At 41.9% G+C, this 18,023-nt stretch overlaps 2 protein-coding genes across 2 annotated transcripts; one reads left to right on the top strand and one right to left on the bottom strand.

Moving 5' to 3' along the window:
• Positions 1 to 3,368: 3,368 nt before the first annotated feature.
• LOC136513323 (myb-related protein 2-like) lies at positions 3,369 to 8,923 on the top strand. The gene is made up of 6 exons (XM_066507313.1): positions 3,369 to 4,251; positions 4,326 to 4,402; positions 4,483 to 4,540; positions 4,620 to 4,707; positions 4,784 to 4,853; positions 6,887 to 8,923. The coding sequence occupies exons 1-6, from the start codon at positions 4,029 to 4,031 to the stop codon at positions 7,625 to 7,627; spliced, it is 1,257 nt and encodes a 418-aa protein (XP_066363410.1). The 5' UTR covers positions 3,369 to 4,028; the 3' UTR covers positions 7,628 to 8,923.
• Positions 8,924 to 9,070: 147 nt separating this feature from the next.
• Positions 9,071 to 10,051, bottom strand: LOC136513324 (uncharacterized protein At5g19025-like; the record flags this gene model as incomplete). Its single annotated transcript, XM_066507314.1, is given in 3 exon segments — positions 9,071 to 9,560; positions 9,562 to 9,582; positions 9,584 to 10,051. Coding segments are annotated over 3 exon segments (963 nt in total), but the record flags the coding sequence as incomplete, so codon positions are not given.
• Between the last annotated feature and the right edge of the window lie 7,972 nt (positions 10,052 to 18,023).

The raw sequence follows: 18,023 nt of genomic DNA, 5'->3' as shown, positions 1-18,023 counted from the left end.
AAAAAAAAAGATTTAGGTGGATTGATGAGAAATGCATATTGACGAAAAGCATAGCTCACCGGAAATATGCAGGCAACTTGAGGATGAATACATGCCAAGGACACCGAGAAAAGAATCAATGCCGAGGAGATAGTTTGAGATCGAGAATCTATGTGTTCATGGAGCTCATGGTGTCTGGACAAAGACTCCATTCAATAAATGAGTAGCTTGTGCAATTGGGTTGCCCTATTCATAACTGATTTTAATTGCTTGCTACTCTGCTTTTTATCGCTCCAATGACCAAGATTGGACAAGAAACTAGTTGAGTACTGGTGTACCCATGACAATAGACAAGGTTTCTAGACCCAAACTGTATGATCCTGTTACGCTTGTGTCGGACCATTTTGAGCAGCCAATGTCATACTAACTCCTAGTAAACACTGTTCAAAATTGTGCAGTCATATGACAAAGCTACTAAACTACAGAAGGCCAAACTTAGGTCATCAGAAATCAAGCAGTCTGGGTTTGGCCCCCTAAACGCTGCTTGGCAGGTCAATATAAGGAGCAACTTAGCCACACATGTAGATGCACACTCCACCAATCCACCAGAACTCGTATGATATCAATTATTCAAACTAGTTTTGTTCTGAAAAGTGGTGGGTGCTAGTTTGATGGCGAGGTGGTTCCTAACACATATAATAGCCATGATAAGTTGTCACACAGGCAGGGTATCTTCAAATTAGGTGCTAAGGGGACGGATGAACCTAGAGGCCAGGTATCAACTAGGTGGCTGTCTTGAATAGTTAACTGGGTGTATAACTTGTACATCCACGCATTCTTCTATTTCGTTGCCCTCCGTGACAAACCAGATAAGATCACTTCTTGACTTTTTTCTGATAATTATGTGCTTTTTTTACAGGTCTTTGCAGCTCTAAAGATGAGTACCAAGTTATCTACAAGTACAGATCTTTCACATAGGAAATAATAACTTAATCTAATGATAGGATGCTAAAGTTTATAAGATTAAGATCATATAACTGTGCATTTTGTTTAGTCTTCATAACAATCATATATTCCGTAATATCGAAACAAGAGGTCTTTTGCTAGGATGGTCCAACTTCGGCTGTGTTAGGTTGACCTCCTTCAGCGCTCGATAGAAGTGCGTTGTATGTTTGTTTAAACTCTTCTCCTTAATACAATGATACGCAAATCTTTTGTGTATTCGAGAAAAAAACAATCATATATTCCTGTGACAAGCCATTTATCAGACAATTCAAATGCATAATACACGCAAGATAGACCTAGTATTTCCTATAATCTATCAGGTTTAGCTTTCTTTCTTTTAAAAAAAAGGAAAGCACCGAATTTCCAGGGACCAGTTAACACTCTTATACCCTTCCTATCTTCTGACCATCTACATGAGATATCTTGTGGTTTAAGAAAATAGCCATTGAATAAGAATTAATAGGTATAGTATGCTGGTTCATTGATAATATTTCCTATAACCTAACATGCTTAACTTTCTTGTTTACAAAATTAAAAATGATGCATAAATATATTTTTTTCTAAGAAAACAGTTTTTAAATAACAATTAGCATGTACACTATGCTGGCCATGACTCCTTAGTTCAAGCAACTCCGGCACAAGCCTTTGGCCTGCTACTGAACCAGTAAGGCTCTAGGCATACAGAGATTTGTAGAGGCAACTCATGTAAAAGTAAGTTCGTAGAAACTAGAGCAGAAAGCTTCATATTATATGTAACTTACAATTCTAGAACTGCTATCAGGACCAATCTTTACAGCTGAATATGCCCCCACAAGTGATGCTGCTCTGTTAAAGATGAAGGGTACAGGATGATGCTTTAGATTCTTCTATCGAAGACTTCTTTATATGCTGATAGCTAGACAGCCCACCCTCCATTTCAAACAGCATGTGCTATCTGATAAGTACATGTTGCTAGAAAAATAGAAGTACAGCGCATGGAAAAATAAAATAAATTATGAGACGAGTAAAAAAAAGTATACTCCAGCAAGAAAAATAAATTTCATGCTCAAGTCATCAACACAAACTCAGTAAAAACAATGATGTCGCAAATGGTGTAATCAATAGGTTATTAGTGTCACAAATTGTTGGAATATAAGTGAATTGCCCACCTCTCCCCATCAGCTTAAGCTTTTGGGTTGAGTTGGTTGGTGCATGCAACTTAATATGGTATCAGAGCCAGAGGTCTCGAGTTCGAATCCTGGTTAGCGCAATTAAATGAAATAATTGCTGCTCGCTCCTATTCAAGTCTGAGGCCTGAGGGAGCCTCCACGTGAGGGGGAGTGTTGGAATATAAGTGAATTGCCCACCTCTCCCCATCAGCTTAAGCTTTTGGGTTGAACTGGTCGGTGCATGCAACTTAATACAAATATCATGAGAAAATTACCAAACATTCCAAATTGGCCCATTCTTCCAAAAACTTCATGAGGTTTATAATCTATTGAAAAAAAAAACCAATAGAATAGGAAAGTTATGGTTACAACTTACAATTCCCCATGACTATAGAAGAAGCTCTTCATGGGAAGGGACACAGCAATAAGTTCCTGGAATTCCTTTTCTTAAGTGAAGAACTTGAATTGTGTCAGTTTAAAATTCTTACTACTGTTCTTCAATGTCAACATATGTTATTGGTGTGGTCCTAATGAGGCACTTCAACCAACCAAATATTGTACGGAGGGGTGGAGTAGAAACACAGCGAACCACCAGTTAAATTGAGTACATGAAACAAAAAATCCTCAGTTCTCATGGTATATAAGGAAAAGACTTACTCTTATTCCTTACATATCTCAAGAACATATCAATAGAAACAAAAATTGCTGGTTTCAAGAAGATAATGGAACTAAGTATAGAAAAGCTACAAACGGTTCTCTTGACGACAGAACATGAATTGATAAAATTTGTATTGATGTTACTGTTTTTAAAAATTAAAAATGGGGAGGGCCTAGACTGGCCAACATTGACTACAAGTGTTTCAGTCCCTTAAAGCTTGGTAAGCTAAAGAAACATGATTGTAATGAACTGGTTATCTATGGTAGCAAAAGTTTGAAAGAGTAATGGTTGTGTTATTGTGTAACATATACAGAAACATAGTACGTAAGTACTCTTGCTTTGACTAGTGATGATTACAATCAAAGTGGTCTTGTTCAAAAGGAGCTTATCCCACATAAAGAGCATAAATCTCAGCGGCTGAAACTTTCCTGGACTGCAATGTGAATATGTACCAATCTTAGGAAAGGACGCTGATGGAACTTATTCTTGTTCATATTCCATGCACTTTAAAGTAATACAACGGACAGAATAAAACTGAGAGAAAAACTATGTTTCTGTAAGTAGAATAGCATCCCCAACAACTAACGTAGTAACGACAAGTGTCACCGTGTGGCTTAAACAAAATTAACCCAGACTGCATCTGATTCCACTATAAACAATAATAATTAAATCATGTACCGAAGTGCAGCAAGACTGAACCATTCGTAAATACCAGCAAAACTACCCCCAGCTGGCAGTATAGAGAAGCTACTCAAATATTTTTTGCTGGTCATTCATGAGGCATAAATTCAGAAGTGCATCTTTCATAAACTGAACAGATCAGATAGCAGAATCATATTCCAGAAAGCTACATAAAAGTATAATTTGCTTTATCTATAGTTGTTCGTGTTTATCTCTACACATGCCACACGCACTTCAAGTGTTTTAAATCAGTAAAATACACCTAGAAAAGTAAGGTGTTATCATACATAGAAGTCACAGGTTGAAATTCAAAATGAAAATTTCGATTTTGGTTATTGATTCCAAAATTACTAAAGCTAGCATCTTCTCTTAGTAGGCTTAAAGTTTGTTCTTTTGATGTTTGTTCCAACTTCCAAGATGCTAGATTCTATGTTTTCCCATATAAAACGCACCTCATAAGGCACTCCTTATCAACCTGAGAAGGCCAAAAGGGTATCAAAAGGCTTAAGGTCGGCCAAGAGGGCGTTTGAGTTTGTCAGCAGGAAACGCTCCAACACATGTTCTTTCTACAGCAGATGTATCACCAACATCAGGGCCCGAGTGAGCTCTTCACCACGAGAACATCCTTTCCAATGGAGCAGCATCTGTTTTTGCGTGGAGGAAATGCCCAAGGAGATTCTGGGCTGGTTCTCTCAACTGACGCTAAACCAAGGCTGAAATGGACACCTGAGTTACATCAGCGATTTGTAGATGCAGTCAATCAATTAGGTGGAGCAGAGAGTAAGTATAATATTCTTATATCTTCTCAAAGTACAGAGACCAGCGGAATTCTTATATTTCTATTCATCACCCAGAAGCTACTCCAAAAACAGTCATGAGGCTCATGGGAATTCCAGGACTCACCTTGTACCATTTGAAAAGCCATCTCCAGGTACTTTAGAATCAGAAATCCGCCTGCTAAAAATGATATTTGTAACTGCTGCAGTAATCATCATTTCTTGGATGTTACAGAAATACAGGCTTAGCAAGAACCTCCAAGCTCAAGCAAATGTCAGTACATCAAAGAATGGTAAGAACAAGTTGTAACTCCCATACTTATTATTATAATGGAACAGTATAAGAGTTGGCAACTTGTAACCGCTTTGCAGCCATAGGATGTACATCCGTTGCTGATAGGATTCCCGGAACAAGCGTGGCAACAATGAGCAGTACAAATGTCATTCCGCAGGCAGAGAAGTAAGGACTCCGTTAACACACTGCAATTGCATATAATCTGAATACTGAAATAATAGTCTCTTTTCCTGGGTGCAAGGACTATTCAAATTGGTGAAGCACTTCAGATGCAAATTGAGGTTCAGAGACAGCTAAATGAACAACTTGAGGTGAGTCACTGACACCACTAAGATAACACTCTTGTTCCAGATTTTTCACGTGGTAGATAAGGTAGGTTGAACAATGGGCTATCTCAAGCATTTTAGCTAGCACAGTCCCAAACTTTCGGAAGAGCATAAGGGAAGACCACGATTCCAAATTACTACCTCGAGGACAAAATAATTTACAATCCGGATCTGATTCAGAACCAAACATTTACATTACCGATGGCAAGGGTGTATAACTGTAGACCCAATATTTTTAGCCAAAAATATATAGTTAGTAGGTATAATACGTATATACTCCCTCTAGTTTCAAATTATAAGTCGTTTTAGTTTTATCCTAAGTTAAACTTGTCTAACTTTGACTAAGTTTATAGAAAAATGTACAAACATCTACATCATAGGCTGGACGAAAAACTCGAAGCTCGCTCGGCTCGTGGCTAGCTCGACTCGGCTCGGCTCGGCTTGTTATGATAACGAGCCGAGCCGAGCCGAGCCAAGATTTTAGCTCGTTAGCTATAACGAGCCTAACTCGAGCCAGCTCGTGAGCCGCTCGCGAGCTAAACGAGCCAAGCTTCCAGGAAAAAACAGTATCAAAACTTATATTAGTTTTTGTATTACTTCATGTCTTGCACTTTACAATTGACTGGTAACTGGTCTAGACCATATAAATTGACTGGATAACTGGTCTAGATATATTTCTTTTATATTATTATTATTCTCAAACTTTAGATAAATACAAATATTATATTTTGTATATTTTTTATACCTGGCTCGCGAGCTTAACGAGCCAACTCGAGCTTTTAACGAGCCGAGCCGAGCTGGCTTTCTGGCTCGTTAGGATAACGAGCCAAGCCGAGCTAGCTCGTTATCTTAACGAGCCAGAACGAGCTGAGCCGAGCCAGCTCGTTATCCAGCCTTATACATCATCAAACGAGATTCATTAAATAAACCATGAATATATTTTGATAGTATTACAGTGTATTTATTTGATATTGTAGATATTAATATATTTTTTCTACAAACCTGATCAAAGCTAAAAAAAATTTTTTTACGTAGGACAAATTTAAAATGACTTTCAATTTGGAACTGAGGGAGTACAAGCTAATTACCATTTCAGATTAAGCAATAAGATTGTTTGAGCTGAGTCAAGAGATGCACATAGCCATTAGTTATTACAGGGTGAAGAAACATATAGTCTGTTAAAAAAACAAATATGAAAACAGATCTCTCAAACACCAATTCTATTATTGAACTTCTAAATGTTTGATGAAAATTCCCATTAATGTAAGTCCACAATCTTCAACAGGTGGCATGCAGCCTTTATATGGCCCCTCCGTTCCAAATTATAGTTCATTTTAGCTTTGTCCTAAATCAAACTTCTCTAACTTTATCCAAGTTTATAGAAAAATGCATCAACATCTACAATATCAAATTAGTTTCATCAAATGCTCCATGAAATATATCTTGATAGTACATTTATTTGAACTTGTAGATGTTAATATATTTTTCTAAAAAGTCAGTGAAAGTAAGTTTGACTTAGGACTATGATTTGGAACGGGTGTAGTGTGTTCTTCCTCTTTCTGCAAGCTGTCCTCCTCGCACCTCCCGTGTTGTGGCAGCCTGCTGCCTCTTGTTGGCCAAGTGCACTTGTGCACTCTGTCCGACACAGATAATGGTCATTGAATCAATTAGTGATCTTGAAGCTGCATACTTGAATAGCAAACCATTCTAGTCTGGTTTCTCTCACCTCTAGGCTTCTTTCTCCTGCTCGTCTTCTACAAATAGGGTTTCCCTTTGATCACACAGTGCCAACCACCTCAGCCTCTTCTGTGCTGATCATTAGGCAGCCTATAGAAGTGCAGGGTTCAGGGTCATGATTGTGAGGGGCGGCATCCTAAATTATTTTCTATGGCTTCACACACCCAATATTGGAGTCCAATGTTTTTAATGGTCCAGCAAAGTCCCCTTATAGTGTCTATAAAATGGAGTTGTGCTGCAGTGATTCTGATAATCTGATCTGAAATTTAAACTGGAAACAGGTGCAAAGGCATCTACAACTACGAATTGAAGCCCAAGGGAAATACCTACAGGCAGTTTTGGAGCAGGCACAAGAGACACTTGGAAAACAGAATTTGGGTCCTGCAAACCTAGAAGATGCAAAAATAAAAATATCAGAGCTAGTTTCACAAGTATCAACTGAATGCTTCGGTAATGCGATTACAGATGTAAAAGGAAGTTCAAGTGTGCATAGATTAGAGCCCAGACAAATCCAGTTTGTTGAAAGTTCAACAAATAGTTATTTGTCTGTGGCTGAAGGATTCATTAAGGAGCACAGACTACAGCACCATGGAGTACTAAAAGCATATGATGATAGTTCATTATTTTGCAGAAAAAGACCTCATGAACATGAGACCCAGTTTGCCCTTAACAGAAGCCTAAGTGAGCGCAGGATGGCTCATTTGCAGAATGAGGAAGGATACAGTAAAGCAGAGTTTGGGTATGAAAGTGACACAGAGATGGCACATGAGTATACTCAACCTCAAAAGAATGGAGGTAGCACCACCAGTTCGGCATCAGGAAGCAAAGTAGATGCAGAGAAGCTATATCTGGAAGAACAAAACTGTGCAAGACAGACAGTTGAATACCCCAGAGAAAGCAAGCTAGTAGATTTTGAGCATCCGTGCTCAGGGCAGAAACTTGATCTGAACACCCACAATGTCGATGACACTGATCAAGCTTACAGACATTTTGACTTGAATGGCTTGAGCTGGAGCGGATAATATGTAAGATGGATAGAAGTGAAGAAATGAAGTTACAAATAATTTCTCCCAACATTGAAGTATTGATACATGATCAAATGTACGTCAAGAGGTATCATTTATGTTTTTAGGTATTTAGTATAGGGTACAGAAATGGTATTCACTTTGGGCCATCAGCAGTTTACTCAAAACTCAAGGGAAATAACAATGCATAAACAGTATAGGTAAGAAACCAGACAAATAGCATTAATGAAATTAGAGTCCATAAGATATAGAAATACTATGATAAGTAGATACTCCTAATAAGCAACAAAGTGAACAGTGGCATTATTAAGAAACCAAGAGAAACAAATGGAGGAATATTCATAAACATAAAGAGAACACTATTTTTCCAAGGTCAAGCAGTGAGAAAAGGACCAGAAAGAAACGCGTCATCTCAAATAGCATTGCAAAATCAATCTACTGGCACAAACTATGTGTGAGTGTGACATCGCAGACCTAACATTCTAAACTCTTAGTTCAGAACAGCTTCGAAACAAACAGGGGAGATTATACATCAGTACAGATGGATTACTGCTACCCCTCATAGCTAACATTTTAGATAAGAAGCGTCCATTAGTACAATAGGACTATATGGGCCTGTTCGCTGGTTGGTTTCTGGGCTGATAAGCCCGGCTAATGTTGGTTTGTTGTAAAAGAAAAACATTATATCATGACTGATAAGTCCTGGCTGAAACCAACAAACGAACAGGCTGTATGAATGAAAGCAAATTCTCCAAACAGCCATCCCCCTTAGTAGTTAGTAGTCATTTCCTAGTAACACGGCAAAACCAGCATATTGGGTAAGTAGAACATTAACTAACAAGATATGGTTATTTAAGATGATATAGCAAGTTTTTAATTGAAGGGCGGGCCTGGTGCAAGCGGTAGAGTCTTACCGCCTGTGACCGAAAGGTCCCGGGTTCGAGTCGCGGTCTCCTCGCATTGCACAGGCGAGGGTAAGGCTTGCCGCTGACACCCTTCCCCAAACCCCGCACAAAGCGGGAGCTCTCTATACTGGGTACGCCTTTTTATAGCAAATTTTTAATTAAGTAAGAAAAAAAGGATTTGTCTCTGCTGCGCTTATTTATATACCCAATAGGCAACAACCACTTATTGCATAATCCACTGATGACATTGTATCTACCTCCACAATTATTCCTCTCCGTAAGCACATTATGCTTCCTACAAGAGACTAGAATAGCAGGGAAACTGTAATACTATCATGTACGTAGAAACTGTAGTTATCTGAGATGGAGCAGTCACGCTCATTATTTCGGTCTTGTTCAGCTGGTTGAAAAAACTGACTGATGCTGATGCTAACTTGTTGCGAGAGAAAGAACACTATTATTTCGCTGAAACGGTACTGGTCGATAAGTTCGGAGAACGTGGCCATGAGAGGAGGAGAGCCTTCAGCTGTTTGTTCTTCATGGCCTCCTCCCTACTTCTTCATCCGGCGCACCTTCTTAGCGCCCCAGACCTCCACCCTCTCTTTTGGGCACCCGCACGGCGCACGGAAGATAAGCACGGTACGGCCGTTGGGCGGCGCCATCTTCCTGAGCACCGCCTCAAGCTCCCGGTGCTCGTCCCCAAGCCCCGGCACCGGCCACGTGGCCGCGGCCCCGCCTCCTACACCGTGCGCAAGCGGCAGCAGGCTGCGCACGCACTCCTCCGTCTCGAGCTGGATGTCGTACTCCACGGCCTTGCGCAGGCCACGGCACCGGGGCCTACCGCACCGGCGCGCGCGGTGCGACGCGGCGTCCCACGGCAGCACGGCGGCCCCAGCCGCCACGCCCGCGGCCAGTGGCACGCACGGCGCCGCCGGGTGGCGCGTCGCCACCGTGGCCACCGCGTCCCGCGCCTCGACAGCCAGCAGTCGCGCGTAGGGCGCTGCGAGGAACGCAAGAGCAGCGAGGCGAGGCGAGGAGCGCAAGCGCAGTCGACCGCGGCCAGCGCGGAGTGGTCGCAGAGGGCGGGGAATAGCCGGCCCCGCGATCGCGACCGCGAGGTGGAGGAGGAGGAGAGGGACGCGCGGCGGGGGTGCGGGGAGGAAGGGTCCGAGGAGGAGGCGCGGCGCCGGTGCTGCTCGAAGGCCCGGAGGAACTCGATGAGGCTGCGGCAGTGGCACGGCAGGGTGGTGCCGAAATGGACTCGGAATTTGGGATCCGCGGATCTGAGAGTGGGGCGGGGCGGGAGCCGAGACGAGCTGGTTGGGATTGGGATCGGATCGGTGGTCGCGTCAGTGCGGTGTCGCGCGTCGGCGGCGGCAGCGTTTGCGTGGTGCCGTGGTTTTTCTGTTTGGCGCCGCGGGCGGTCGGTCTTGTCGCGGTCGCGGTCGCGGTCGCCGCCCGCGTGGCGTCCACTGGAGTGGAATGGAAATGCCACCGATGTTCCCTGTTGTCTACTATCGGGAAATTACCCTCTTTAAGGCTGTGTCCGTGAGATCCGTTACAGAACCCAAACCTAAAATGATCTTCATCGTAATACCTACGGTCTCTAACGGTACGTAAAACCTATTTTAGGCGTTAAAACTTAGAAGAGACATAATCCAAATCTGAATATCCTCTCTTCTGAAGATTCATTCGCAGAAAGAGTTATCTTTTGGATCTTGTTGTTGGAGAAGACCAAAAATAGATATTAAACCCTTTATCTAAAGCGTTATCCAAAGGACAAATGAGTCTTGTATTTTAGATCACGGTTGTTGGAGACAGTCTAATATATCACCTCATTAAATGCTACTACCCTCTTGATGGAAAAGGACAGTAAAAAGCTACCGCACGAAAATGAGTAAGACATACTCCATCCGTTATAAATTATAAGTCGCGTGGACTTTTTTTTACATTTATTTTACTATGCATCTAGATATAATAATATGTTTAGATACATAGCAAAATAGATGAATTAAAAAAGTTAAAGCAACTTATAATTTGAAACGGATGGAGTAAGTAGTATGGTCAAACATTAAATATACATATTAATTAGTCAATGAGTACACAAAAGATGTGCATTAGGGCAATCCCAATGCTAAAAACTACGTGTAATTTCTATACCTATTAATTTCTATAGACACTACATATAGAAACCATGGTTCCATGTGGATAGTTTCTACAGAATAATTTTTTATCCAATCACATATATTCTCTCTATGTTCTTTACCAATCACATTCATTTATGTCTTGGTTCTCGTGTAGACATGGTTTCTAACTTAGACCCTGGTTTCTATGACTTTTGCTCTCTCTTTAATAACTACATTGCCACATCAGCAGAATACTTAGGTGACAGTATAATTAATGTTTATAGAAACTATAGTGGCTTCTGTATTGAGAGTGCCCTTAGTACTTTATGATGCCTTTTAGTTAGAGGTTACTCTCTCCGTCTCTTGATAGAAGACATTGTAAGAAATGTTCCATTAATATCAATGATAAAAGGACTTGAATAGTTCTATAAACTCATCATGACACATGTGGTCCATTTAAGGGGATGGTGTCCGTTTGATAGAGCTCCATATTTGTTTCCGATTTAGTTTCTTATTAGAAAGTTAGAAATGTTTCTCCATTGAATCAAAATTATTTTGTGAACTGTTTGGCGTGTAGGTTGGATTCTGATTCTTTAAAAAACATGAAAGTAATTAAAATGATAAATATACCATGTGCCTCCATATATCTTAGAGGTGGCCCCTGTGTGGATGAAATATCTTCCTTTCACTCGTCGTGCACATGTTGTCCTTTCTCTTCTCATGGTGGTTCTATTGCTCGTCCTGCCACTAACAATTTGTTAGGGTTAGGTGTTAGGTTGCTCTATAGCAAGCACTTGTGATAGAAAGAGGCTCTTGAGTGGTGGACATGGCAAAGCAGTAATGGTCACATGTGGCAAAGGAGATTTGGTTGGCAACGGAGGTGGAAGGGACACATGGTGATGCTTTGAAAGAGTCAGGTTGGAGAGGTAGCAGCGAAAACAACCAAGGACTGGCAACAAAAGCCATCAGGGATAGAGGAGGAAAACGGAGACACAATGTTGAGGCAAAAGCAACACTGGCAGGAAGAGATGCAAGTCTAGAGGTCAAACAAAATGGCTTCCTAAGCTATTATAAGCCTATGTGAGCCATATGGACGCACTCTAAGAGACTACATAATTTGGATTTGCAAAGAGAACATTCGACTGGCCCCATTCCTAAGGGCAACATCAATGGAGGCTAACACTCTTAGTGGTTCTAGTACAAATGAAGTGATCCACATGGACTAGAGAATGTTGAGACTACTATTCACATAATGCAAACTATCACTACTTGTGGTTTGCAAAGAAACTTTTTCCTTTCATCATGCCTCACCTTTATTTCCTCTCCCTATTCTTTTTAGCATGGACCATATTCTCTCTCCCCAAACATATGCAGCTTCTGCAAGCCACTATGACAAGTGTAGAGCACCTACGTTTTTATTCGATCCTACGTAGCCCTTGGGCTACTAGTAAAAAAACAACGTTGGAGAAGGCCTAAGGGGCATCCCCTTTCAACAATGACGTCTTGGACCCAGTTGTCTCTTTTGGTTTTCTCTCCCCCTGATGCAATCGACTACGCAACAACCAACAACTTTAGCGTCCTAAAGAAGTTATAAATCTTTGACCATCAAACTACCCACACCAAATAAATTTGATCATCTAGCTGGATTTAAATTTGATTTGTGTTTTAAAAATAATAAAAATGTTTATTTTCTAAAAAAACAACTAATTAATTTGAATACAAAATAGGAAACTAGTGCCATCTTATTTTCAAAAAATATAGTATGTATATCATTGCTAAAAATGGAGTTATTTGGATTTTTTAACTTGCTTCTAGTGTTTTACTTCTCTTAGTCATGCCTATTATTTTATTTAAATAGTTATTTTATGCTATGTTAAACTCAGGGATCAACTAAAAGAATCCATATTATCCAAATAGAGTGCTAGATATGTTGGATATGGACCAAATCGTTTTGGAAGGGCCAATGATGACATATTAGATGCAATTCCTTAATATGATCAATATATGGTGTGTGTGTGTGTGTGGTTGTGGGGTGGGGGGCGGGGGGGGGGGGGGGGGGGGGGGGGCACCTGCGAGGATGGTACCATTTTCTAGACCTTCAGTTTACTTGTAGTCAGCTATGTACTCTCTTGGTCAACCTTGGAGTATGATATAGATAGTGCAAAATAATGCTTTAAATAAATAGAGGACATGGTTAAAAGCAATAAAAGTACAGTAATAGAATAACATAAAGCACAAATAACTCCAAATAAAGGAACAACGAATAGATTATGTATTTAGAAAAATGAATACTAGTAATATTTTAAGATTTAAAATAAATTTAGTTATTAATTATTTAAAAAGCAAAAGAATTTTTATTATTTATAGAGAATACAAAACCATCATAGAACCATTTAGATAATGGCCATATTTCTTGTTTATGCTTAAAGATTTCTGATCTTTGAGTTAGATGGTTAAAAACAAACATGAGAGATTTTTTTTTTTGGATGATCCAAAATAGACTTCTCCCATGAAAGAATCCAAACAACAAAAGCAATTGGGCTATTTGCACAAAAACATGTAACTGGGTCACATGCCAAAAAAAACATGTAACTGGGCTACATGAGCGTATAGGCTTATCAGTCACTGTCTATGCGGTTGTACGGAACACGAGATTGTGTACAAAAACGTCAGAATGAGGTCGTCTCGGCTAACGTGAGGTTCATCACACGACCTGGCCCATATTGGGTTTCGTCACCCTGTCTTTTCAACATTCTCCCATCGTTTATGACGAGAGATATTGTAGCTTCCAAATTCCCATGAGGAATAACGATATTGAGCCTTAGTTTTTTTAAAGAAATATAAATTTATACTATAACTCAACATAGTACATCTCCACTTAAATATAAAAGACCCTGAAATAAAAAAAATTGTATCTTTTTTTTTGCGATGAAAGAATAATTATATTAGGTAATATCTGGGTACATTAACATGTTACAAGCACTATGAATTATACAAATATCTAGAAACCGATTTTTATCTAAATTGTACCCACGATGTGAATAACTCCTGATCTGAAAAACCAAATATGTACGACACTTTGCGGTATGGATGACCGTACAGGCAAACACTCGACAAAAGGCCTGAGAACAGATGCCCAACGAACGACGGCCAACATTCATGTAGGCGGAGTTGAGAAACTTCTTTTTTTTGTGTCTTTCTTCTTCTTCTTTCTGCCACCGAAGAATGATGAAGACCGATCGAAAACTTAATCTCCCTAGTGCTTTAACGTGGCCAGATCTAACCACGATAAAACAGATAAGAGACCAGAGAAAATTATTCCATGACGACGACACCATCTTCGTCTTGATGTCGCCATCCGAAAATAAAAGTATACATGACATACTGGTGAGGATGTTGAATTCATAGTTGTCGTCGTCATCTTCAACAAAGCCGCCATGGAGAAAATGATTCCACCCTGCCCTCTCTCCGTCGCCAGAGAGGAAGAGGAGTAGATAAATCCCCAAAACCAAGAAACTTGGCATGGAGAAACCCTAACCTTAATGACTCGATCTACTGGAAAAAAAAACTTATTAAAAACGATGGATCCCCACTCCCTCCGACCTCCAGCGATATACCAAAGGAGAAAGGATGGGGACCAGCGGTGGTGGAGGCGGCAGCGGCGCTCCTAGTCGCGAGACGCTAGACCTGGCAGCTGCGACGTGCGGTGGAGAACAACTGTGCCAATCGGCCCTCGTGTAAGCACAACACCAATCACATCTTCTTCTTTCCTGCTCTCTTTGCCTGAAATATAACCCGAGAATTCTAGATCAAATTATTGGGTAAGCCAAATGACACATGTAGCCCTCGTTTAACTATAGAGAGATCTTGTGCTTACAATATTTTAAGTCCGATGGTTAACAATTATGGTAGGTACACATGTGATTGATGTTTTGGAGGAGTTATTAATCACCTAAAATACTACTTTATAATTTGGAATAAATTTTGAATGCTTCAATACCTTATATTTCAAGACGGATGGAGTAGTAGATTTAACGATGTATGGAAGAGCTCTAGATTAAAAAAAAACAGATCAGAGTACCAGCTCCACATAGATCCATCACGGAGCAACTCCATCGTGGAGCTGGGCTCTACCAAGATCGACCCTGGAGCAACTCCATCGTGGAGCCAGGCTCCCACAAACATGTTTATGAGAGCTCCAGCTCTAATATAGACTCAAGAAATCTTAAAAAATATCTAGGGCCCAAATAAAAAAAGCACAACAGGTTCGTCTTCGTCCTCGAACCCAACCTCCATCCCCGACGCTTGCAGCCCGTGTGCTCGCGGGGGCTAGTGTGACAGGGCGGTGCTAGAGAACGGCAGCACCCGCGTGGTCGCCGCACCTGCGGCCAACGCTTGCAACTCGTGGCCAGGCCAGCGGCCGTGCTCGTGGCAGCTAGGCCTACAACGACGCCGCCGGCCCCTCTCCAATGGCGGCGGCGGGGTCCGATGGGCAGGGGTCTTGACGGGGATGGGTCGCGACGACGGTGCAAACAACGGTCTGGTGGCGGTGGGCGACACGGACGACGACAGGCGGCTAGGCAGAGGTCTTGACGGGTGGCTGGACAGCAAGGGCTGGCAAGGTGGGCTGGTCGACGGTGTCGTCAGGGCTGGAGGTGACGTGAAGGGAGTCCGTCGAGCGTAAAAAGAAAAGAATGAACCGACATCCTGTGTAACCAGTAGCATGGTGGGTAACTTTTATCCAGCTCCATAAATCTGAGAGTTTTTAGAGTATTCCTAAGTTGTTTCATGAAATCTATGAATCTAGGGCCGGATCCATGTTTTTTTTAGCTAGGAACTAGTGGAGCCTAGATGTGTTTGGATAAAAACAAGTGAAAGCGATGCTGTTTTTTCAAATCATGGGCTGCTAGAGCTCTCCTAAAGAGCCCCTTAGTTGATGCAGTCGATGCTCGAGACGAACATAACCTCGTCGAACACCGAAGTTGGAATACAGTTCTCATACTGAATTCGATGAGAAACCATATAAACATTAGATACACAGTAAAATCTAGCATTCCAGAGCAGATCGAAACACATAAAACGATCAAAGAATATCGACCGTTGAATCGTCAGGTACATCGATCACAAACTTGTGCTCTCCAACCTTCAGTCCATCAAGTTAGACGCATTATTTCCTCTCCCCCATCGATTAGCCATCCACGATGAAGCGGATGACCCGGAGTTAAGCTCTTATCTTTGTAGATAGCAACCACAAACTGACGTCCTGTAGTAGATTTTTATCAAACAATCCACCATATGAGGGCAGCGGCAACGCAAGCAGTAGTTCACGGTGGTCTCAAATAAAAACAATGCTCCACATAGGTTTGGACAAATGAAGCTAACAAACTACACAATGCAAACTATTGTTTTTGGACCCACCGCTGACAGTGTTTTGCTTGCTTTTTTAACTCTAAGCACTCGGCTGCACCTTTCTCTCGCTCCATGGACCACCTGCTCTTCTGCCCAAGCCACGGGTTCTTCTGCAGGTCTCTTTGACGCCTCTGCAAGCCACCAGTTTCTCCTTTCTCTTCTCCACGTTGTGTCCGACGTGTCCTGACAAGGCTACAGTCAGGTGTTGGGTACGCCTTGATGTGGTTGCATGCTGCAGGAATACCGAGCCATTTTGAGGTTCATGACGTCACTGTACGCGTCTCTGCCAATAAATGCGTGCACGACGCATGTCACCAAAAGAAATATACGCCTGTTCCCTTGAGCTACATTTCAGTCATGAAACAGTGTTTTCTCTTACAACATTTTAGCATAAGCGAACAGGACGATAGTTGTATTAAGATAAGTATCAAACTCGAAGTTTAATTAGTTTCTGATGGGCATGTAGCTAGTAAAGCCACCTCTTATTGCTCTCACTGATAAGGAGTATCTCGTTACTTACGTCCATTATTTATTCTTAAATAAGGGGGTTGGGTGTGTGTGTGTGGGGGGGGGGGGGGGGGGGGGGGGGAGGTTCTCCCCAAAGGTACGCTCGTACGTACTTTCAAAGATTTGGATTTTGTTTGGGATGACGACTTTCAAAGATTTGGATGTTGCGAGGCTGTGCCGAATCTGCTGGTTCTGGTTCGTCCCCTCGAGGGATCGAGACGATGAATTAATCGGACAACGATGGCACAACGACCAGTGTGATTGATAGTCGTACGAGTATATTTGGCCAGCGGCTCACGCTCAACGATCATCATCAGACTAGAGCCAAAATGAAGCACAGAGGTACTCCCTCCATCTCAAATTATAAGTCATTTCAAGAATTTTGGAGAGTCAAAGCATCTTAAATTTAACCAAGTTTATATAATAAGATAATAACATTTATGATACCAACTAAGTACTAATAGATTCTTTGTTAATTATATTTTTATAGTATATCTATTTGATGTCATAAATCTTTGTAATTTTTTTTATAATTTTAGTCAAACTTGAGAAGCTTTGACTCTCCAAAATTCTTGGAATGACTTACAATTTGGGATGGAGGGAGTAGCTTCGTTCAGTTCGCTTGTAGTATGTCAGTATGTGTATACCACCACCACCAACCAGCACATGGCGTCGGCGGGCCGTATCCGACCCAAATCCAACGTGCGCCAGGCCAGACACAGAATCAGAATCAATCCTCTATCTGCTTGCCGACGCCCAAGCGCTTTTGCATGCCGGCGCTCGTTGCACAGCGTGAGTCAGAAACGGCGACTCGATCAAGACGACAGGGCCCGGGAATGGAAAGCCACATCAGCCGCCAAAAAGCGCCGCCGCTTTACAACCCTATCCAGTAACCAGTATCCACCGCCACCTCACCGGCGGCGGCCCGCCGGGGTCTCAGTCTCACCACCCCACTCGGACTCCTCCGTTGGAACTGCGTGCACGCGTGTGGCTCCACCAGTGGTAGTAGCATATGCTGCGCTGCTGATTTGGAAATCACGGCCACCAGTCACCAGCAGGGGTATCGATGCCGCTGGCAGGCTGCACACATGTACTGCATGCTCAAGCTTATCTGGTTATAGGAGTATGGAGGGATATATTAGCATCTGGCCGGAATATATGCTGATCGATAGACCACTTTACTTTGGAGTTTTTGATCGGTGTATATCTATATATCCATCTCATTATGTCTGTCTTTCTACGATGCGATGCGATGCGATCTGCTCGATCGCTGCATCCCAATCTGTACATGGCTAGTACATGCCCTTGCATGGCGGCGTGTCGATCACCACTTCGCCGCCATACATGGAGAGAAAAGGAGACTGCTTTCTTGTCGACCAGTGGAAGCGGGTAAAGGCTTGGGTTGGATAACCGGCAACGAACCGGATAGCCTCGCCTCGCGGCGCG

This window comes from Miscanthus floridulus, chromosome 16 (genome assembly GCF_019320115.1).
Source record: "Miscanthus floridulus cultivar M001 chromosome 16, ASM1932011v1, whole genome shotgun sequence".
Taxonomy (NCBI): Eukaryota; Viridiplantae; Streptophyta; class Magnoliopsida; order Poales; family Poaceae; genus Miscanthus; species Miscanthus floridulus.
The sequence above is the reverse complement of the archived record's forward strand: the minus strand, read 5'-3'. Positions and strand labels throughout refer to the sequence as shown.

Bases quoted from the DNA above. Each gene is read 5' to 3' on its own strand.
- LOC136513323 (XM_066507313.1), top strand. From the start codon at position 4,029: ATGTTCTTTCTACAGCAGATGTATCACCAACATCAGGGCCCGAGTGAG. The intron at 4,252-4,325 runs GTAAGTATAATA...TTCATCACCCAG, and splicing joins TCAATTAGGTGGAGCAGAGA to AAGCTACTCCAAAAACAGTC. The intron at 4,541-4,619 runs GTAAGAACAAGT...ACCGCTTTGCAG, and splicing joins TGTCAGTACATCAAAGAATG to CCATAGGATGTACATCCGTT.